This window comes from Thunnus thynnus, chromosome 14 (genome assembly GCF_963924715.1).
Source record: "Thunnus thynnus chromosome 14, fThuThy2.1, whole genome shotgun sequence".
Classification (NCBI taxonomy): Eukaryota; Metazoa; Chordata; class Actinopteri; order Scombriformes; family Scombridae; genus Thunnus; species Thunnus thynnus.
Window position 1 is genome coordinate 15,956,861 of NC_089530.1, and position 18,454 is coordinate 15,975,314.

An 18,454-nucleotide genomic window follows, 5' to 3' on the forward strand; every position below is an offset into this window, starting at 1 on the left:
TTTAAATTTGAAATTACAAATGATGTTTGTTTATTAGTAATAAAATCCACATAGGTGTTCTGACCACAACAGACAAAAAAAGACACCCATTTAAACAGATACACCACCACATATAGTAAACAAATTAACACAGTCATTTAAATCAGGAACATATTGTATTGTGACTGCTGCAAAACAGGGCTCTAAACAGTGCTGTACACCTGCGCTGAAAGATTAAAAGTCTTCCTGACGTGATCCCTTTGGTTCCCTTCCCTCAGGCTGATCTCTTTAGACAGTTCAAGTGTCATGAAATCCCCTGTAAGGAGCTTGGTTGGATCCCAAATAAACAGTCTTGCTTGTTGAAATCTGAATGACTTCATTCCCGACCAGGGATCTGGGTTGAAGAAGTTTAAGCCACTAGTGTGTCAACAAATGGTTCAAAAAGGTGAGATTTATGTGTTAGAAAATGACACAGAAACTTGAACAAGAATCACATGCTGACTGGTCATAAAATAGAAACATGTTTTGAATGAATGACAGGATTTTTTTCCCCATCACATGAAAATGACATTATTGATAGATAAGGGTGATTAATTCACACACACACACACACACACACACACACACACACACACACACACACACACACACACACACACGCACACACACACATGCACTCATACAATATAGCACTATGAATGTTTCAGCATCCTCTTCTGCTCCAGTCTCATCTTGAGCTCTGAAACCAGCGCTTTGTTCACAGTGTCCTGTCTGGTTATCACTGGCTTCTTTTTAGGCTTAGCTGCCACAGCAGCGGATACGGTGGGTACCGCCCACTGCCTCTCCCCTGGGATGTAGGGTGGTGGTGCAGGGGGCAGACTCGGGGCGCTGGGTGGCGGGGGCCAGTGCCTCACAACATTGGTGACATTGTTGTTGTAGTTGACATTCTCCACGATGACCTCTGGCTGCGGCTCTGGCTCCTGCTCCTCCTCTTTAACTCGGAATTTCTCTTCAGGTCTTTCTGGTTTCTTGAAGGGGTTTTTGATGTTCCAGGTGTGCTGTTTTCGTGGCCTCCTCCTCACGCGGCGGTTGGGAAGGATCCGGTTGGACTTTTTGTTGCGCATGAATGTTGCAGTGGAGATCATGACCGTGACAATGACCATGAGACTAATGACACCAGCAAGCATGCCTAGGATTTGCAATGGCTTGTTTCTATTCTGCATTAAAAATGATCCCAAAGGCCCCCCTTTGAGTTGGGTCTGTAAAAGAGCACAGGGAGAATTCACATCCATGGGACTGAAGTCATAGTCTGTCACACAATGATTAACTTCTAAGTATTGTCCCCTGTATGTACTATATTACTGCATGTATTCATCATTTGGCTAAATATATCATTTGATGTGCAAAATGCAAAACTTGTAAAATCCAGGAATAAATTACTGCAAGTATACTGACATATAACTATCTGCTGTATTACTGTCACTGTTCTCCTGTTTTTATATTTTGTCAAGACAAGATCAGAGAGGTTGACTGGGAAACCTATTGCTGAGACCATTTAGCATTTGAGAATTAAGACATGAATTGATGTGAAAATGAAAAAACAGAACTAATTTGTGTACTTTGGTTGTGGTTGTGGTGTCATTATGTGAGTACTAAATCAAAATATGAAAAAATAAATAAATCATGGGAAGTATTGTGCTCCTGTACTCTTTTACAGACACAGCCTTGTTCTACTACAAAATCATTTAAATATGAATTGCTACAAATTCTTAGTACCACAGAGTAGAAACAACAGTACTGTTGTGCTGATGATCTCAAGGCAAGCTTCATTTATGGCACAGGCCTCCTTATAATCTTTCTGATCTTGCCCTGAGACTGTACACGAGACTTTTTCACAGAGTTCCAGTATATAACGGTCGAAATGAAGATTGTCAGTGAAATGGCGAAGGTGACAACGGTCAAACAAATCCCAAACACAGTCCCTGGACGTTTCCTTAGGCCCAGGAAGTATGAGAAAAATCTGGATTTGATCTGAAAACATGACAATTGAATTTGTGTGAGATTAAGATCTTTTATGACTTTTAAACTGCTACTCAAGCAATCAACTGGTGAAACTGATACTCCTAGGCTGTGATGTAGAGTGATAGTAGGGAATGATTACACAGAAACATTTGCTATTTAAAATCTAACTAAAACAGCTCAACTCTCAATCAAGCATCAGATTCAGGGCTTGCATTACAAATCATAATTTTCACTGGGAATATGAAGGGAATGGGCAGTTGCACTATGTAGGCAGCAGAACAATGCCGTTATAATGTTTGTAAATTCCATATTTTATTATTCCAAGCAGAGATTTTATATGTCCTGAAACATGTCTTGAGGGGATCTTTAAATATTTTTCAAGGACACAATGAATCCCAGATTAAATAATAGATTCACGCTCAATTTTTCATGTATTTGTAATGTTTCGAAAAACCAGTATGATTTATCATATTGTATTATTCTTGTTATTCTTTGGAATCAAGAGTTATTTCTAACAGGAAGCATTTGTCTGGGTTTAACTGACATGCTGCTACTCATCTATCTTATTTCTACTTACAGCTTCAGTGATGTCGATCTTGACGACTGCAGTGGTGCTGAAGGACGGCTGGCCTCGGTCTCTGGCCTGCACCACCAGCGACCAGGTGCAGTCCCTCTGCTTGGTGATGTTCTGAATGATGGCCATGGACTTGATGTAGGACTTTAGCATGATCTCCCCCGTGTCAGCGTCGATGTCAAAGATGTTGTTGTCTGGCTCGGCTTTCATGATGGCGTACTCGATAACATTGTTGGGTACTTCTGCATCATCGTCTACAGCCTGTGGGAATGCATTTCATAAAATTGTAACGTTACTGACGTGATCCTGAGTTTCACTTTTTCAGACACAAAAGTAAATCACAAAAGAGCAAGATACCTCTATTTTCACCGGTGCTCCAATCACCATGGTCTTCTCCAGGAAGTTGTCATTGAACGCAGGTGGATGGTCATTCAGGTCCAACACAGTCACAAAGACCTCAGCCAGGCTGTACTTTCCCTCTGCATCTTCTGCCTTCACATAGAAGTTATACTTGGACTTCACTTCTGCGTCCAGGCTTGCCCATGGCTGTGTGTAGATGATCCCAGATGCAGACTGGATAAAGAACCTGTAAATGGCAACATAATTTTTAGAAACTTAATTCAGATTTACCTCATACAAGCTTTTCTATACAGTCTAGAACACTGAATACTGATTATGATTATTGCATGCCCACCCTTACTTTCCTCTAGAGTTCCTCATCCTCTGCAGAGGTTTAGTACTTCTGTCACAGGTCAGATTTACTATTCTTTGTGCTACTGATGGCCCTAACCTAAATTAGAACTGAGCAAAAGTAATAAATAGATTACAGTGTATCTATGTGGTTTCACGGGGAATTATGTGCTGGCAATTTCCCTGACTTCCCAGAATCTTGTCGTCTCAGAGAGGTTCCCAGCACAGCAACACTTGGAAATGCTGCACAGATGTAGCCAGATGTAGCAGATGGATAAACTCTTGTTTGTAAAAAATAGTAACAGCTACTAACTCTTTCTGTATTTGTATGGACGAAACAAATAAAATACGTTAAACAGTGAGCTTTAAAGGTGTTGTTGGGTGGATTTCGTAACTTTGGAGAGAGCCAGACAAGAGTGTTGATCTTCTTATCTACATCTCAAAAAGAAAGCAAATATATTTTTTTCTCAAAATGTTGAACTATCCCTTTAAAATAACCCTTTACTGTCCCATGCAAATACAATGTGGCTCTTAAGTCATGAACATGTGAACAGCTAACATACAGTGTAGAGCAAGAGTGGAATTAGATTGTTTTAGTGACTGACTTGTTTAGTTGCCAGGTAGTCAGAAGCAAAGAGCGATCTATTTTCTCCTCCAATCTCATTAAAGGATTAGCTAAGACAGAAGTTGAGCAGGCAAAGAGCAGGACTGCATGGCCTTATACCGCATATGCTGAAGTATTCTACAAGATATTGTAAAAAAGTAGAGCGCAACATGCTAAATGTTTGCAGACACAGAACCAAGAAGTGTAGCGTTGTGTTGCTTCGTGACAAATTTCAAGTTCAAAAAGGCATTTCGAAGTAATCTGAAGTGACACAGTTACAAAATGGCTTTGACCAAACAAGTATATGCACTTAGCTAAAAGTATTCCAAATCTCTCTACTTTGCTTATTTTTATTAGATGCCATGTGACATCACATATCTCCTCTAATTCTTTGCTACAGAGATCAAAATCTGCAGTGAGAGGTCCAAACATACTTTATTTTCACCTACATGTTTATTGGGAACAGCCCCAAGAAATTGAACATTACTGACATACACCTGCCTGTTTACGTTTGCATACTTTGGTACAGCTGTGTCCAATCTCAGGTATTTTGTTCGTCTAACACATGTAGTTTGAAATGTGGTTAAAAAAACAGATAATTTTCAACAGTAATTTATTGTCTAGCTGTAGTGATATGAAAGGAAAGGCAAGCTGGGTACAAACTGATATCAAGAGAAAACAGTGACAGCTGACCCTTTTTTTTTCTCTAAGGTTAGACGTCTACTGGAAATGTAATAAAAGTCGAGTTGAGAGAAAATAACAGGAAATCCTCTGAGGGACTATAGTGCTTAGGTGAAATAATCAGAACCAAGTTGTATATTTCCGTACAGCTCACAGGCAGATGTGTTATATTGGTGTAGTTGGTCTTCATATACAGTGGTGCCTTGGTCTGTTTCAGATCAAAATTTTTCTTTTTGTCATTTAATTCAACTGTATTCCTGTGATTATTTGTGCCTTCAATGTTTTTAATGAGAAGTGTGATCTGTTTTTTTCCTGCTGACAAAAGGGTATAAACTGCTAATAATGTTGTATAAGCGTTTGTGATTGTTTTTTTTCATTCTCATTTGCTGGAACATAACCAGCTGGTTTTCTCCGCAAACACAGGTTTACTCTGACATAATCACATAATACACTAGGACCAATGAATAGACACATGGGAGGCAATGAAAAGGTAGACTGACACTTTGAAAACATGGTTTAGTTGAAATCCAGTATAGTTCAAACTTTAAAAAAAAAATCCCCCATGAAGAATAAAACAAGATTATTATCCTTGGACAGATTTATATTTTAAATATGGGACTTGAAACTGAGATAATGCTGTTCAAGAACTGATAAGTAAATGTCAGTGAATGTGCAGAGGTGTACTGGCATTGTGGTATATCTGGATATCTAGATATCTAGATGGAATCATGTTGTGAGGATGAGAGGAATTTGAAGGGGGCCCACCAGTTACCTCCTGTGAAAAGAGCCCATTTCCTTTTATCCCCCTGCAAAGCTCGGCTTAAGTTATTCTTATACTCACAGGTCAGCCCCTGATCCATAGATAGAGTACTTCACTTCACCCCAAGGTCCTGAATCTGGGTCTGTTGCCTGTAGTAAAACAGAAAAAAACAGATTACAGAGAAATGGTTGTATCACTTGCATAAATTGGGTCAGTTCAACGTAGCTTTCATAATCTGCAATTTCTCTTTAATATTGAGGTTGATTATGTTCTGTATCTCTCAAATGAGCAGAAAAGTGAGCTGTCTGCCACCATCGACTCAGTAAACCGAACGGGATTGGAACATGATGTTACAGGGGTAAGCTATAAAAAGACTGATTTTTGATGTCATAGGAACATCATCATGTCATCAGCTAATCTGTCTGTCTGTCGCTGCAGGGATGCCTGTTCACTGTCTCCATGTGTCCAAGGTCACTTGTTGGCTGTTCTTTTATCTGATTGAAATTGCCTGGGATCAAGTCAACAAGCCTCTGTGGTGTTCACGCAAGGGCAGGATTTATTAGTGAGCCTCCCTGCTGCTTTGAGTCTCTGCAGGGAGGATATGAACTGACAAGGGCAAAGGATGAGATACTCTAAAAAAAAATCTATCTATCTATCTATCTATCTATCTATCTATCTATCTATCTATCTATCTATCTATCTGTCTGTCTAATAAATGATATATTATTGGAAAATGTTTTTTTTTAAACTTAATGGCCCTGCAAACCCAACGTGTCCTTAAAATGATTCATGTTATCTCTGCACATATTTTTGTGCTGCAGCTGCATGTGCTGCTAAGCATTAGAAAAAAAAAATCTGGGAATTTGGTGTTACACAACAAAATGAAAGTGATAGCCATCTGGCAGCTTACCTCGCCTAGCTTTTATCTACATGTTTTCACATATTATCCCAACCCCACCCCCCCGAAAGTCTACATTTAGGGAATTAATGGCTCTCTTGGGCATTTTGTTAAAATCAGCATTCCTCTTTAGTCCAGAGTGACGTACATTGGTGATGACATGTATTTTTAGACAGGATGAAGACTAACTCACCGTGACTGACACGACATTGGAGCCACCGGGTGAGTTTTCTGGAATTCTGGCTATGTAGTAATCAGAGGAGAATTTGGGTGCGTTGTCATTCGTGTCCAGGAGGTGGATGACAATGTCTGCTGTGGCGCTGAATCTCTCTGGTGTATCGATCTCAACTGCAAGAAGCTAAAAGAGGAGAAAGACAAAACAATGTAATAAAGATGCCAAACTTATATCCCTGCCATTTATTGAAAAATGTGCATTTATGAATTCCAATACTGTGATGCACAGTTAGAGTGATGGGTTAACCTTGTATGTGAGAAAATGGTTTTTCTCATAGTCCATGGCTGCAGAGTCTTCCACTAAGATTGTGACTTGGGCCTCATTGAGCACAGTCTGAGGGACGACTCGCAGCATTCGTCCCGGTCCAATCAGTCTCAGGTTGAATTTAGCGTTAGCGCCCTGCAAGTACACAATGCAAATCATCATATTCTTCCAAATGTCTCATTGGCGAAAATGACAGTTATGTTATACATACATGAACCTATTTATAGTAATCTGCATTTGTTACAAAGCCACTGCAAACCAGGAGTCATACAGTTTAATCCATGTAGTATACAGTCCATTCAATCAATATAAAAGCCTTTCCATTATTAACGTAAGACAAATAAATATCAGTCACAGCAATATTATTGTTGGTGAAACATATCAGTGGACAAAGCGAGTGTGCCCTGATGTTGTAACAGTATTATCAGAGATAATATTAGGTGCACATCAGCCATTTGGACGAGGCTCATACAAGGAGCTAGAAACACAAAGAGACTTGTGTAAGCTGACAAATGGCATAGTTAGGGAGCACCTTTAATTTGTGTTGGCTTACTTTCAAATACATGCAATTTTAAAAGGATTGTCTGTGATAATGGCAGGCTTAAAGTCATTTCATGGTCAGAAAGACAGACTCTGGCCAGCACACAATGTTGTGGTGCGGAGAATGTTGATTGAATCAGTTTCTCATTAGATAACAATGTAATATGGTCAGAAAATTAGTGTTACACAACAACTATCACTGTTCCTCTCTCCTGGCTAACTGAGGCAACTTCCAAACACAATAATACCCTTTTCAGTGCTAACAGATGATACCTGCTCGGTAAAACATCACTGAAAATAGCAATTTTCTGCTATTTTTGTGTCATCTTTGTATTAATCACAATCAGCGTATGAGAAAATCTGGAGGACCGTTATGGTCTCCCCACCTGATCAGAGTCGTTGACGGTGATTTTCAGCCCCCGGAGTATCTCTCCTTCTGGTGGATGCTCATACATGGTCAACTCAAACATGCTTTGTGGGCCGTTCTCTCCATAGAAAGTAGGTGGATTATTGTTCAGGTCCACCACCCGGATCACTACCGTGGCCATCCCATAGTCCATGAGTCTGCCTTCAGGACTTACTTCTGATGCCTGGACACAAGGTAAAGATTATGCCAATCAGCCCATATTTATCACAAATTCTAGTTTAAATGCAGTTTAAAATCCATATTTTAGTTGATCAAATAAGATATCTCCTTGCTCTCTCCGCAGATATAAGGTTACAGTGTTAGTAGATCTCACTGTTTTGAAATATGGACACTGTCATTTAATTTGTGAAAGCAGCAGGTGGAAATAGGCAAAGAATTAAAAACACAGTGAGTATGATGGAATTTGTGTTTCTTTTCTTTCTTCTCATGCATGCAATTTGAAAAAAGGTAAAAGAGAAAGTAGCATGACTATCAGAGTGAAGCTCAAGAGAATGAATGTAGGTATTGAATCTTAGTTTACAGTAAACTAAATGGATGGATGCAGCACAATTTACCTTGACTTTAATGTTAAAGATCTCTCTTTTCAGAAAAATGGGAAGAGTCAGCAGGGTGATACAGCCGCTTGTTTTGTTGATGCTAAAAGCACCATCATCGCCTGCAGAGACAAGAAACAGACATGTTGTACAAGCTACTTGAAGCATGCCTAAATTTCTGCGACAAATTTTAGCTGCACTTTTGTTTTGCTTATATGATTCTAGTTTTCTTTGAGTGATATGCTTACCATCGTCAAAGGAGTAATGGATTGGATTTGGGTTTCCCACATCACCATCTTTTGCGACAACAGTGAATATTTCAGATCCCTGGGAAAAGATCATCAGAGAGGTTTTGCTGTTACAGTAAATAAATATTTAAGCAAGACTGATAACTAGTTGTGGACATACCAGCATATATGGATGACATGTTGGAAACCTGGATTACTGTAAAACAGAAGTTATTAAAATTATTTAATATTAATTCATATTTGTCCAATAAGTAATGGACAGCTCTAATTTGTCACTTCACATGATGTAACTCAGTATTTGGTAGCAGCGCCTTGGCAAAAACAAATAATAGGCTACAGGTTAAGATCTTACAAAATGCCTTCAAAAAAAATGAAGCAGTATTTTTAACAAAGTGTTGAGTCACCCTGTGTCTGCCACACAGATAGTCTCAATAAACCTCAAAAAAATATTTTGCCCAAAGGTTCACCAGACCTTCAAAGGCACATTAAAATGCCATGTTATTCCTAATTATTCCTGTTTGGATGAAAGTCTGGCGGTGTAATATCTGTTGTGCGATGAGCCACTGCAGTGACATTTTGTGACTGAGTAGATAATGTGGCTTTTACATGCTGTGAGAAAAGACAGCAAGGGCATGAATGTAAAATGCCAGCAATCAAAGCTGTGTGATATGAGATAATACTGTTGTGGGCCTGGGGATCTTTTGTTGGTTCTTATTTATACTGTAAGTAAAGAAAAATGAATTGCATTCACTATGTTAGGTTACCATGGCTTGCTATGCTGTGATAAGTCAATATGATGTGGATGAAAGATGGCAGCGTTATGCTGTAATACAAAACAAATGACAGGAATTATAAGATCTTTATAATTTTTTAATGACTTGTGTAATGAATAGTTGTAAGACTTATTTCCATGCTTTTCAGTGAAATGCTACAACCAAAGAGTGGCACTGGAAGATGTTTTCATACTCACTGGCACTGAGATTTCATAAACGTAGCCAAAGTAGGGTGTCCCAATAAAAGATGGCGGCGTGTCTTGTTCATCTATCACATTGATTGTCAGTGTAGCAGAAGAAGACAGAAATTGCTCCTTTCCATTGAAATTCCCACCACCATCCTGGAACAAAAGCAAATATACATTTTAAAAAAGACATAATCTCTGAACAGGAGTATTGTAATTTTATTAGATATTTTTCTCTGTTGTTATGTTTATATGTTGTAGTATTCATAAAGCTTTATTAATGCATGTTAACTAAAGTATCATTAAATTCAGAGAATTTTACTGCTGGTGGAGGCATGACATCTTAGTTTCCAACTATGAGCTGTATTTAATCTTTCAACAAAATGATCTCTTTTGTTTTGCAGGTATTATGTTAACCATGTGTGGACATGATTAACCTTATACCTGCATCTTAGTTTAGCATGTTAGCATGCTTATTTTTGCTAATTAGTACAGCATTGAAATTGTGACTGATGGTGCTATATGAAATGTCAGGACATCATCAAAGTCATTAGGATTCATCCTCTGGGGACTATGAATGTACATAAAATTTCGAGTAGGCCTAGTTGTTGAGATATTTCCGTCTGGACCAAAGTGGTGGACTGTCCCACTGACAGACTGACATTTTCATATCTGCTGTTAGCTTGGCTAAATATCATATACTGAGTTTCTTTTGTTCTTAAATATTTAAAGATAACTGGTGGAGGTTTCTTGTAAACAAACAAATACATGCTTCATTCAATGTCAATCTCACAAAACACATTGTGTGTGTCATTGAGGCCTAATAAACAATGCTCAATACATTTTCATCTTCAAAAGGCAATTTTGAAAGTATTTTGAAACCTGCATTGTTTTCCACTCATTTTTCCCTACTTTTTGTTGGATCATTGCTATGTTTCTTGGCATATTATCACCACTGACTGTAAATAAGTGGCCTGATGATGCCTGAAACCACAGTGTGCTCATGGCATGCACACGCACACACATGAACACAAGATACAAACCAATCAGGGAGCTGCTGGCAAAAACAATGCTCCTAGCGTTACTTGTGGTCCAAAACTCTACAAGGTGAAATCACACTATTGCACAACATAAACATTTAATGAGTTGTGATACACCTTTTACCTTTGCAATTACAGTGACAAAGTGTGTCTTTGTTTTCTCGTAGTCCAAGATTTGTCCAGATTTGATACGGAGGACTCCACTATGTCTGTCAATGGCAAACAAACTGGGCAGAGGATTCTGTAACAAAGAACAGAACAAAAGCAGGACTTTAAAAACGCACGCACACAGACTCAAATAAGGTCACATGAGTAAAAGCCTGTCGCTGAAACCCCTAAACCCCATTATGACCACTCACGTGAGATATCATGAAAAGTGGTCAGATGGCTGCATAAAAACACTCACCAGCGACTTGAATTAGGCCACATCCTGTATAAAGTCTATCTCTTTGTCCATCTGGATGTAAAGAGCCCATATGCTCAAGGACAGTGCAGGCAGGTGAAAGCTGCTGTGTCCAGATGTGCACGGCCTCACTCGTCACTGTCACTCTAGGCCAGCTGTTCTCTGGTCTTAATAGCCCAAAGTGCAAACGAACATCCCCTGCCACCCCACGCCAAAGCAGCCCTCTAAGCTCCCAATACCTGACACAAATGTAATTGTGATTTAATCTCCATCTCCATAACTACACCAGCAAATTTAGGCGAATGCACAATCACACACATGAACACTTGCAAATCTAAATGATGTTAACCTCATTATCAGTAGATCTATATGTTCTTCCCATCAGACACAGATTAACATTAGATCTTGCCAGTTTCAGCTGGTTTTTCCTATGAAAGGCAAGTTTCAAAGTGTTCATATAACTACCTGGATGTAGTAGGTGATGGAGCCCCCTGAGCCTGTGTCTCTGTCCACTGCCTCAGCTTTGTAGATGCTGCTTCCAGACGCTGTTGTCTAAAATGGGCACAACAGATCACACCATATAGAGCTTAAGGAAAAATCACACAATTTGTTTATTTTATTTGACAAAAAATACACTCTTTCATATGTTTAACATACCCTCTTTCTTGATTTTTAGGTTAAAAAGCATGCACGTTTAGCTTAACTTACTTCTTGTATTTCAATGAATGCAGGCAAGTTTTGGAATTCAGGCTTTTCGTCGTTTGTGTCCATTACAAATATTGTGACTCTTTCCACAACCTGTAAAGAAAATAAACAACATATAAAACATAAAAGAAACATGACCTTTGGATTCAAGTGCATATTGATTCATGTGAATCATGGATTAGCATAATCACACACTGAGTTTAGATACCTTGCTTTTCCCATCTGTGATGCTGACAAGAACATCAATAGAATCTTGTTTCTGAGCAGAGATGGAAAATAAGTTAATATGAAGACACACATGATTGCAAAATAATTATAAGTTTACATTAAGAGTCACATTGATATTTTTTTTCTAGCATAATGTCATCTATTAAGTTTACCTCTCTGTCCAGCTTTTCCACTAAGGTGATGTTTCCAGATTTAGGGTCAACTCTGAAGTATTCTTTGGACCCAGGATCAAAGGAAAGGCCATACCTCACCTCGTGGCCTTCAGGGTCTGTGCCATTGAGGCAATAGATTTGTGTACCTAAATGAAGACATAATTTAGTTAAATTAAGATCAGCTGTCGACTGGTTCAGAGTTATTTGTAAAAATGTAAATGTTTTTTAAATGTACACGAAAGGGACCAGGTTATGACATATGTATCTTGCAGTTTAGTTAACTCAATGTTTGGTTAAAAACTGCTGAGGAACAAACCAGGCTGAGACACAGTAAGCAACGATATATTAAGTATCCTCACTGTAGAGGGACAGCTGCACCACATTCACAGCCAGAAAACTGGCCAACAGGTGTCATCAGCAGATGAGCATGTTAGCGTGAGCATGCCACACAACATCTGTTCATCTATCAAAGACAGTTTAACATACTGGTCTCTAAACCAAAACATGTCATTTTGTTGATTGGTTGCTCCACCGGCCTATTAGCTGTTCACACTGAATGTCCTGTGTGTGAAAAGTCAAGCTCACCGACAGGCGTGTCTTCCGACAGGCTAAACAGGGCCAGGTTCCCATTGTGGCTGTAGGGTCCGTTGTCATAGAAATAGGGGGCAAAGTCTGCTTGTGCTGAGGACAAGGACATAAATCAAAATTAAATTAGTATTATAATACTACAAGTTTTATGTTATTCACCTTAACACAAGACTAGGTAACTTTTGAAAGAAGAAATAACGCAATCTTCCCCTTACAAATTGAAAGTTGAATTCTTAAGCGCATACATTTTATCAGTTTGATGTACCACACTCAGGGCAACAGTTTTACTTGGTCTGGTAGGTCCAGTGGCTCACGGTGGTAAGCTAATGTTAGCAAACTAAGATAGATATTGTTGTATAACGGACAGTACTGAGTTAGTTTGCTGACTTTATGACTCTTCTCTACTTCCCAGTGTTAAACTGTGTTCCAGCATTTAGCATTATCTCATAATTGTCAAATCAATCAAAATTACAGTCACACTTTAAATACTAGAGCGACATGAACAAAGCTATCTCTACTGTGCTTTCACCCCCTGCTTTCTCGGTCATTCTGAATGGGATTACAGGTGAATTACGTCAAGCTCCTAAGAAACCATCTCTATACATAGACCTGAGATCTCTGGTGGCAGAAATAATGTTGTTTTTATATGTAATATCACAGTCGTACACTCTGTAGCTGTGTTAATTTCAAATAACCTTTGAACCTTAATTCATAAATCAAAGAAATCAATCAGTATGGTAGTCACACAAAATATAAATTCACAATAAACAGATTAGGCAAGGACATAAATTAATTGAAAACAGAACAGAATTACTTTGAACTGAGAAACCTAGAGGCTCTTGTATCTTGTATCTGTAGATGTATCTGAACAATATTCACAATCTGATCACAACCATGTAATGCAACTGTAAGTTGAGTGAATTGATTAAACTTACCAAAGCAGGCATGCACAAACACAAAAAACAGTGGAAAATGTAAGATCTTTACATTCTTCATCCTAAAGAATCCAGTCATGAAATTGCACCATGAAGATGCCTCTGTTCGGAGTCTTGTACATGAGATGCAGCTCTCAAGGTGTTTGTGGGCGACTGTGGAGGCTAAAGGCAGATACTCACGTGCTAATCCAATGACACATCTTAAGAGTTACTGCTGGGCCTCCTCAGTCCACCCGGGCTTCTTCTTCAACCACCAATCCACAGGGGATGTCTACAGGTGAGACAAAAGGAATTTGCAGACGATGGACAGGTATATTTTTCATATTTAAAAAAAAAAACTGTAGACCAATATCTTTTATTCTCAAGGCAAGAAACTGTATGGCTAAATTCTACTTATCCTTTTGTTTTTCAATATCATTCTAAATTCTGATACAAATTTTGTATTTACCAGAAATACTGTCATTACATTGAACACTTCAGGATGTTAATGTCTGCCTAAAAATGATGAATGATCACAATTTCAGCTACTGTAATATTTTGCTTATGTTAACATTGTGGTATTGCATTAACAGTCATAATATCTATAAAGAATTATTACTTATTGAAGGTGTGTTAGTCCTTGGTGAATGTGAATTAAATGTGACTTCTGTGATCTGCCTTTAAATTAAAACCATCTGACTTACAGTAAAGTGCTGTGATCAACTCTGTCGTGGACGGATTAAAAGGATACAGAATCTATACTGTAATTCATACTGCATATAGTACCATCTGCTATGCACTCCACAACCATCTGTTGCATTAAGGAAAAAGAAAAAAATCTCCACTATTTACTCAATTAGTAGAATAATCATAAAACAGAGGATGATGTAGATGAAAGTAGTGAATGATCTCATGAGATTATAATTCTTGTTCGGTTGTTATGGTAGAAAGTGAAGTTAATGCATGGATCTAAATAAATGGTGGTGACAAACAAGACGGAATGACTTTTTTTGCCATGTGATATGAATGTTGATTACAAGTTGAAATTGTCATTTTTTTGGATTGCATCTTTCTTTCTATTCATTTGAACTGTGTTAACTTTGTGTTGAGTCTCTTTAATTAAAAACCTCACTGATTAACCTAATGTCTTTCTGGGACTTTTTGAATAGTATTTTAGGCACAGAGCTGGCTAATCTTGTCGTCTGATAATCTTCTTTGCCACCCAGAGGTAAACACTTGTAAATAAATATTATATAATATTAACCCAGAGGTCATCAGTTTGACTAAGATCATCGACCTGAAAACACTAACCTGATCTAATCGATTAGCTATGTCTTCATGTTAATTTAATGTCTTTTTTGTGATCATTAATCCTGACAAAAAGTGAGTGAATGCCACTCAAAGTCTCTCAAATGACTCAATGATCCTCTTTTTTAATCATATACTCAATCTGAGTCAAACTGATACGTAAATCCAAAAGTATCAGTTTTGTAAATTTCACTCTATGATTACTTACACTGTAAGTAGTACAGGACATTTTCAAATACTAAAATGTCCTCTATCTGCAAACAAACACCAAAAAATGCTTGGATTTTTTAGATTTGTGTAAACCAAAACATTTTAGCAAATTGTATTATACAAGACATGGTAAGGACAAAATAATATTACACACGTAATATATTCCCATTCGAAGAAATACATCAAGTATACATACAGAACAACTGTATGGTGGCACACTATCAAAACATATTGCATGCAAAGGGATTTATACACATGAATAAACCTTTTACAGTCCATTCTCATGCTGAAATTAAATCTACTTTATAATCTGAGTGGTTGAATATATACTACTGTATATAGCACGAGCTCTGTGTGGCTGCTTGGTGCACAAATTGTGCTCTCTGCAAACTGTAAGTTGGCACACAGTTATAAAGAGGATACACACATACAGAATGAAAGCCACCAACAAAAATTTTGAGGAACATCAGTGTTTGATTTGAGATCAGTGACCTCTGGCTGCAGTCAAATTCCCTGCATGTAAAGTGAGAATTTTTAGATGACAAAACTACTGTGTCAAGACAAGGGAGTGAAAAGGCACATCAATGATTTTTATGCCCCTTTGAAGCAGAATATGTCCTACTTTCACATAATGGCCACACAATATATTCACTGGAAAAGATCACCTGTCGGGTTACTTCTGTATGGTAAAGGCCGTGGCTTCAGGTTTAATTCTCATGGTACTGGCAGATGGCGGGCCTAAAGATTAACCCACTGTGGTCTAATCCCTCTTCATCTTGTAATGCACGGGGCCTGTCTGTGGACACACAGGCTCCATCATCAGACATCAATGTAAAGCACAATTAGCACACACAATGTTGCTGCAAGCAGCCACAGAATCGACTGTTGGACATGTTGCATAGAGTGTGCATTATTATTAGATTATTATCATGTTTTTTATCACCTGTCATAGTGAGTGTGACTTTTGTTTAATCATGTAAACTTGCAGATTTGCATCAGTGCACACATTCCAAAAACCTGTCTCTGACTCCTTGTAATGATCATTGTAAAAAATCATATGGATAAAAGCTTGCTGCTCATCTGTTATCTGTCATCTTCTTAGTTTCTAATCTTGTGCCTTCAATCACAGCGGCACATGCTGACCTCTTTGTTCCTGTTGGGGGGTAGAGCCGTTAGGCTGCCCATGGGGAAATTTCACAGAGGTGCTTATCACTTTAGCTTGCTGTTGCATGTGCATCACATGATATGGATTACTGTCATCAATAGACAAGACAAAACCTGCAGCTAAATAGGTTCAGTGTTTCCTGAAATATTTGTATCAGTATAAATCGACTAGGATGTAGAATTTCTAAATTCATGGTGGATGTTGACCAGATGGACCACCTCAGTCATGGTCCTACCATTAAAGGGATATTGACTTAACTTGATAAAGAGTTTAGGGTTTTCCTGTTCTGTGGAGAGAACCTTCTTGGGGGTCCAGTACCGTACTCTGGGAAGTGATTTGGATCCCTGGCACACCAGGCTCTGCCTCTTTTTGTGAAAACGGTACAGGGTCACATGGCAAATGTGTACTTTTAGCTTACAAAACAATGTTTCTAATAATACATATTTGGTTTCCTAGACATTTGATCTCAAGACAGTATGCAAAAAATAAATCTGATAGAAAATTATAAAAAAAATTTTTACCTCAAAAACACACTTTTGCTGGTAACTTTTTCTGTGAGTTTCATATGTGGCTCCTTTTTTGTAAGCACACAGTTACAACTGTCCCTGGTCTCCCCTACCTACAGGAAATCTAAGACTTGCTTTGACTTGTACTACTTTCCAATCAAAGCTACATCTATCTGTTTGCTATTGGATTTTGCTACAGTCTGGGCTTTAGATCTATGGTGCAAATTTTATTCTTTCCCTTCTTATATTACTTTATCTTAACTGGGGTTTCACTTTTTAGAAATGTTATTCTGTCATTTATCTCAATGTCTCATGTATGGCATGTTGAATTACCCTGTGTAGAAAAAGTTAAGTACAAATAAAGTGGCTTTTCCTCTACTTTTGTGCAAGTGGTAATGTCATTTAAGTTAAAAACAAACAACAAACAACAAACAACAAACAATATTGTACCCTATGTGGTCAGTTATTTTATCATAAGAAATAATATTTAAAGCATATATATTTTATTTTCAAATTACATGGAATGATTATATGAAAAAATACTTTCCTCAGCAACATTTGGATTTTCTGTGTATGATTACATTATGTGGCTGAAGTTTAGAGCACGTTTCTGGCCTCTTATCAAGAAGCGATGTTGACAGAGAGAGCTGCATGTAGAATTAGTCTGGCCCTCGTCCTTTGCATGTCTCTGAAACGTGAGGATCTATAAAAATGTCAAATAAGCATGTAGATTGCAGATAACGGTTTATCACTAAGACATCAAGGACATTTTGGATTACAAGAATCCCAAGTATACCAAATATGCACCATGTATATCATATCATATTCAAAAGTATCATCCAATATCTCCATTCCATGACAAATAGCAAAAACAGTGTCTCCAGCAGTTTGTCCAGTATGGTGAACTTATCAGTACAAATATTTGTTGTTGTAGTGGTGAACACAAAAACTGCCTTAGTAAATCCTTGCCCCCCCCCCCCCCCCTGCTTTAAAAAAAATGCATTAAAAAAGAAATTTGCATCGCTTACTTGGAAGGATGAAATTTACCAGGTCAAAAATAGAAAGGGAAACTTTAAATCATTTGTAGCCTACAGCACTTGTGTCACTACAGGATCACTCTGTCTGTTAGAGCACCTGTTGTCAAGATACCCAATTCAGCTTTTCCATTTTGGATTATTATTGATAATCTCTAGTGCGGTTTGCCAAGGGCAGAGGTTCGCTTTTAGTCCTGGTCCACTCTAAAACTAGGTCACTCCTTTAATCTCTCCATGTAGAGTATACTGTAGGTTAACAGCCTTTTCATTTCATAAACCTCAGAGAGTGCTGGTAGAGTGAACATACTGTACAAAGTCATGAATCAAGCAAAAATCCTAAAAGATATGACACTTTACTTCTGTAAGAAATCATTGTGAACTGAAATGACTACTATCAGGTGTCCTCTGACATGTTAAGATCATTTATGAATAAGTTAGTTCTGTATTATGGACTGTAACAAGATTTAAACAAAAACCTTGAGGCCTCATCAGTGGTTTACACCAGAAGTTCAGCAAATTGGAAGTTACAGTGCCACCTTAAAAAAATAACCTCATACTTGCAACAGAGAAATAAATATGTGTAAATCACATGCAAAACATAAAAAAAAAAAAAAAAATCAATAATAAAAATAATAATATATTTTATTTATAGAGTGCTTTTCAAGATACTCAAAGACACTGGATAATTACAACCTTTTTAAAAGTAGTTCAAATATGCTCAGGAAACAAAGTAGATGATTTTGTAGATGATTGCAATCTGTGGCCTGTGGGCCAAATCCGGCCCTACA

The 18,454-nt window shown here is 37.9% G+C and overlaps 1 protein-coding gene across 2 annotated transcripts; it reads right to left on the reverse strand.

The window, feature by feature from the left end:
• Positions 1-13,822, reverse strand: cdhr1a (cadherin-related family member 1a). Of its 2 annotated transcripts, none has more exons than XM_067610202.1 (17): positions 13,465-13,822; positions 12,527-12,622; positions 11,942-12,087; positions 11,770-11,820; positions 11,565-11,654; positions 11,322-11,408; positions 10,578-10,694; positions 9,426-9,569; positions 8,456-8,534; positions 8,229-8,329; positions 7,634-7,837; positions 6,690-6,842; positions 6,402-6,566; positions 5,392-5,459; positions 2,933-3,161; positions 2,579-2,836; positions 1-1,238 (listed from the first exon to the last, which is right to left on the reverse strand). In XM_067610202.1, exons 1-17 carry the CDS (start codon positions 13,541-13,543, stop codon positions 672-674), a joined length of 2,634 nt encoding a protein of 877 aa, XP_067466303.1. In that variant the 5' UTR covers positions 13,544-13,822; the 3' UTR covers positions 1-671. The 2 variants fall into 2 exon arrangements, with proteins under 2 accessions (XP_067466303.1, XP_067466304.1); XM_067610203.1 differs by having other exon boundaries at positions 1,146-2,010.
• Positions 13,823-18,454: the final 4,632 nt, after the last annotated feature.

Excerpts from the sequence above, each read along its gene's own strand:
- cdhr1a (XM_067610202.1), bottom strand. The coding sequence starts at position 13,543 with ATGACTGGATTCTTTAGGATGAAGAATGTAAAGATCTTACATTTTCCA. Across the intron at positions 11,409-11,564 it reads CATTCATTGAAATACAAGAA|ACAACAGCGTCTGGAAGCAG; the intron begins GTAAGTTAAGCT and ends TGCCCATTTTAG. Across the intron at positions 10,695-11,321 it reads CCATCACCTACTACATCCAG|AATCCTCTGCCCAGTTTGTT; the intron begins GTAGTTATATGA and ends TCTTTGTTACAG.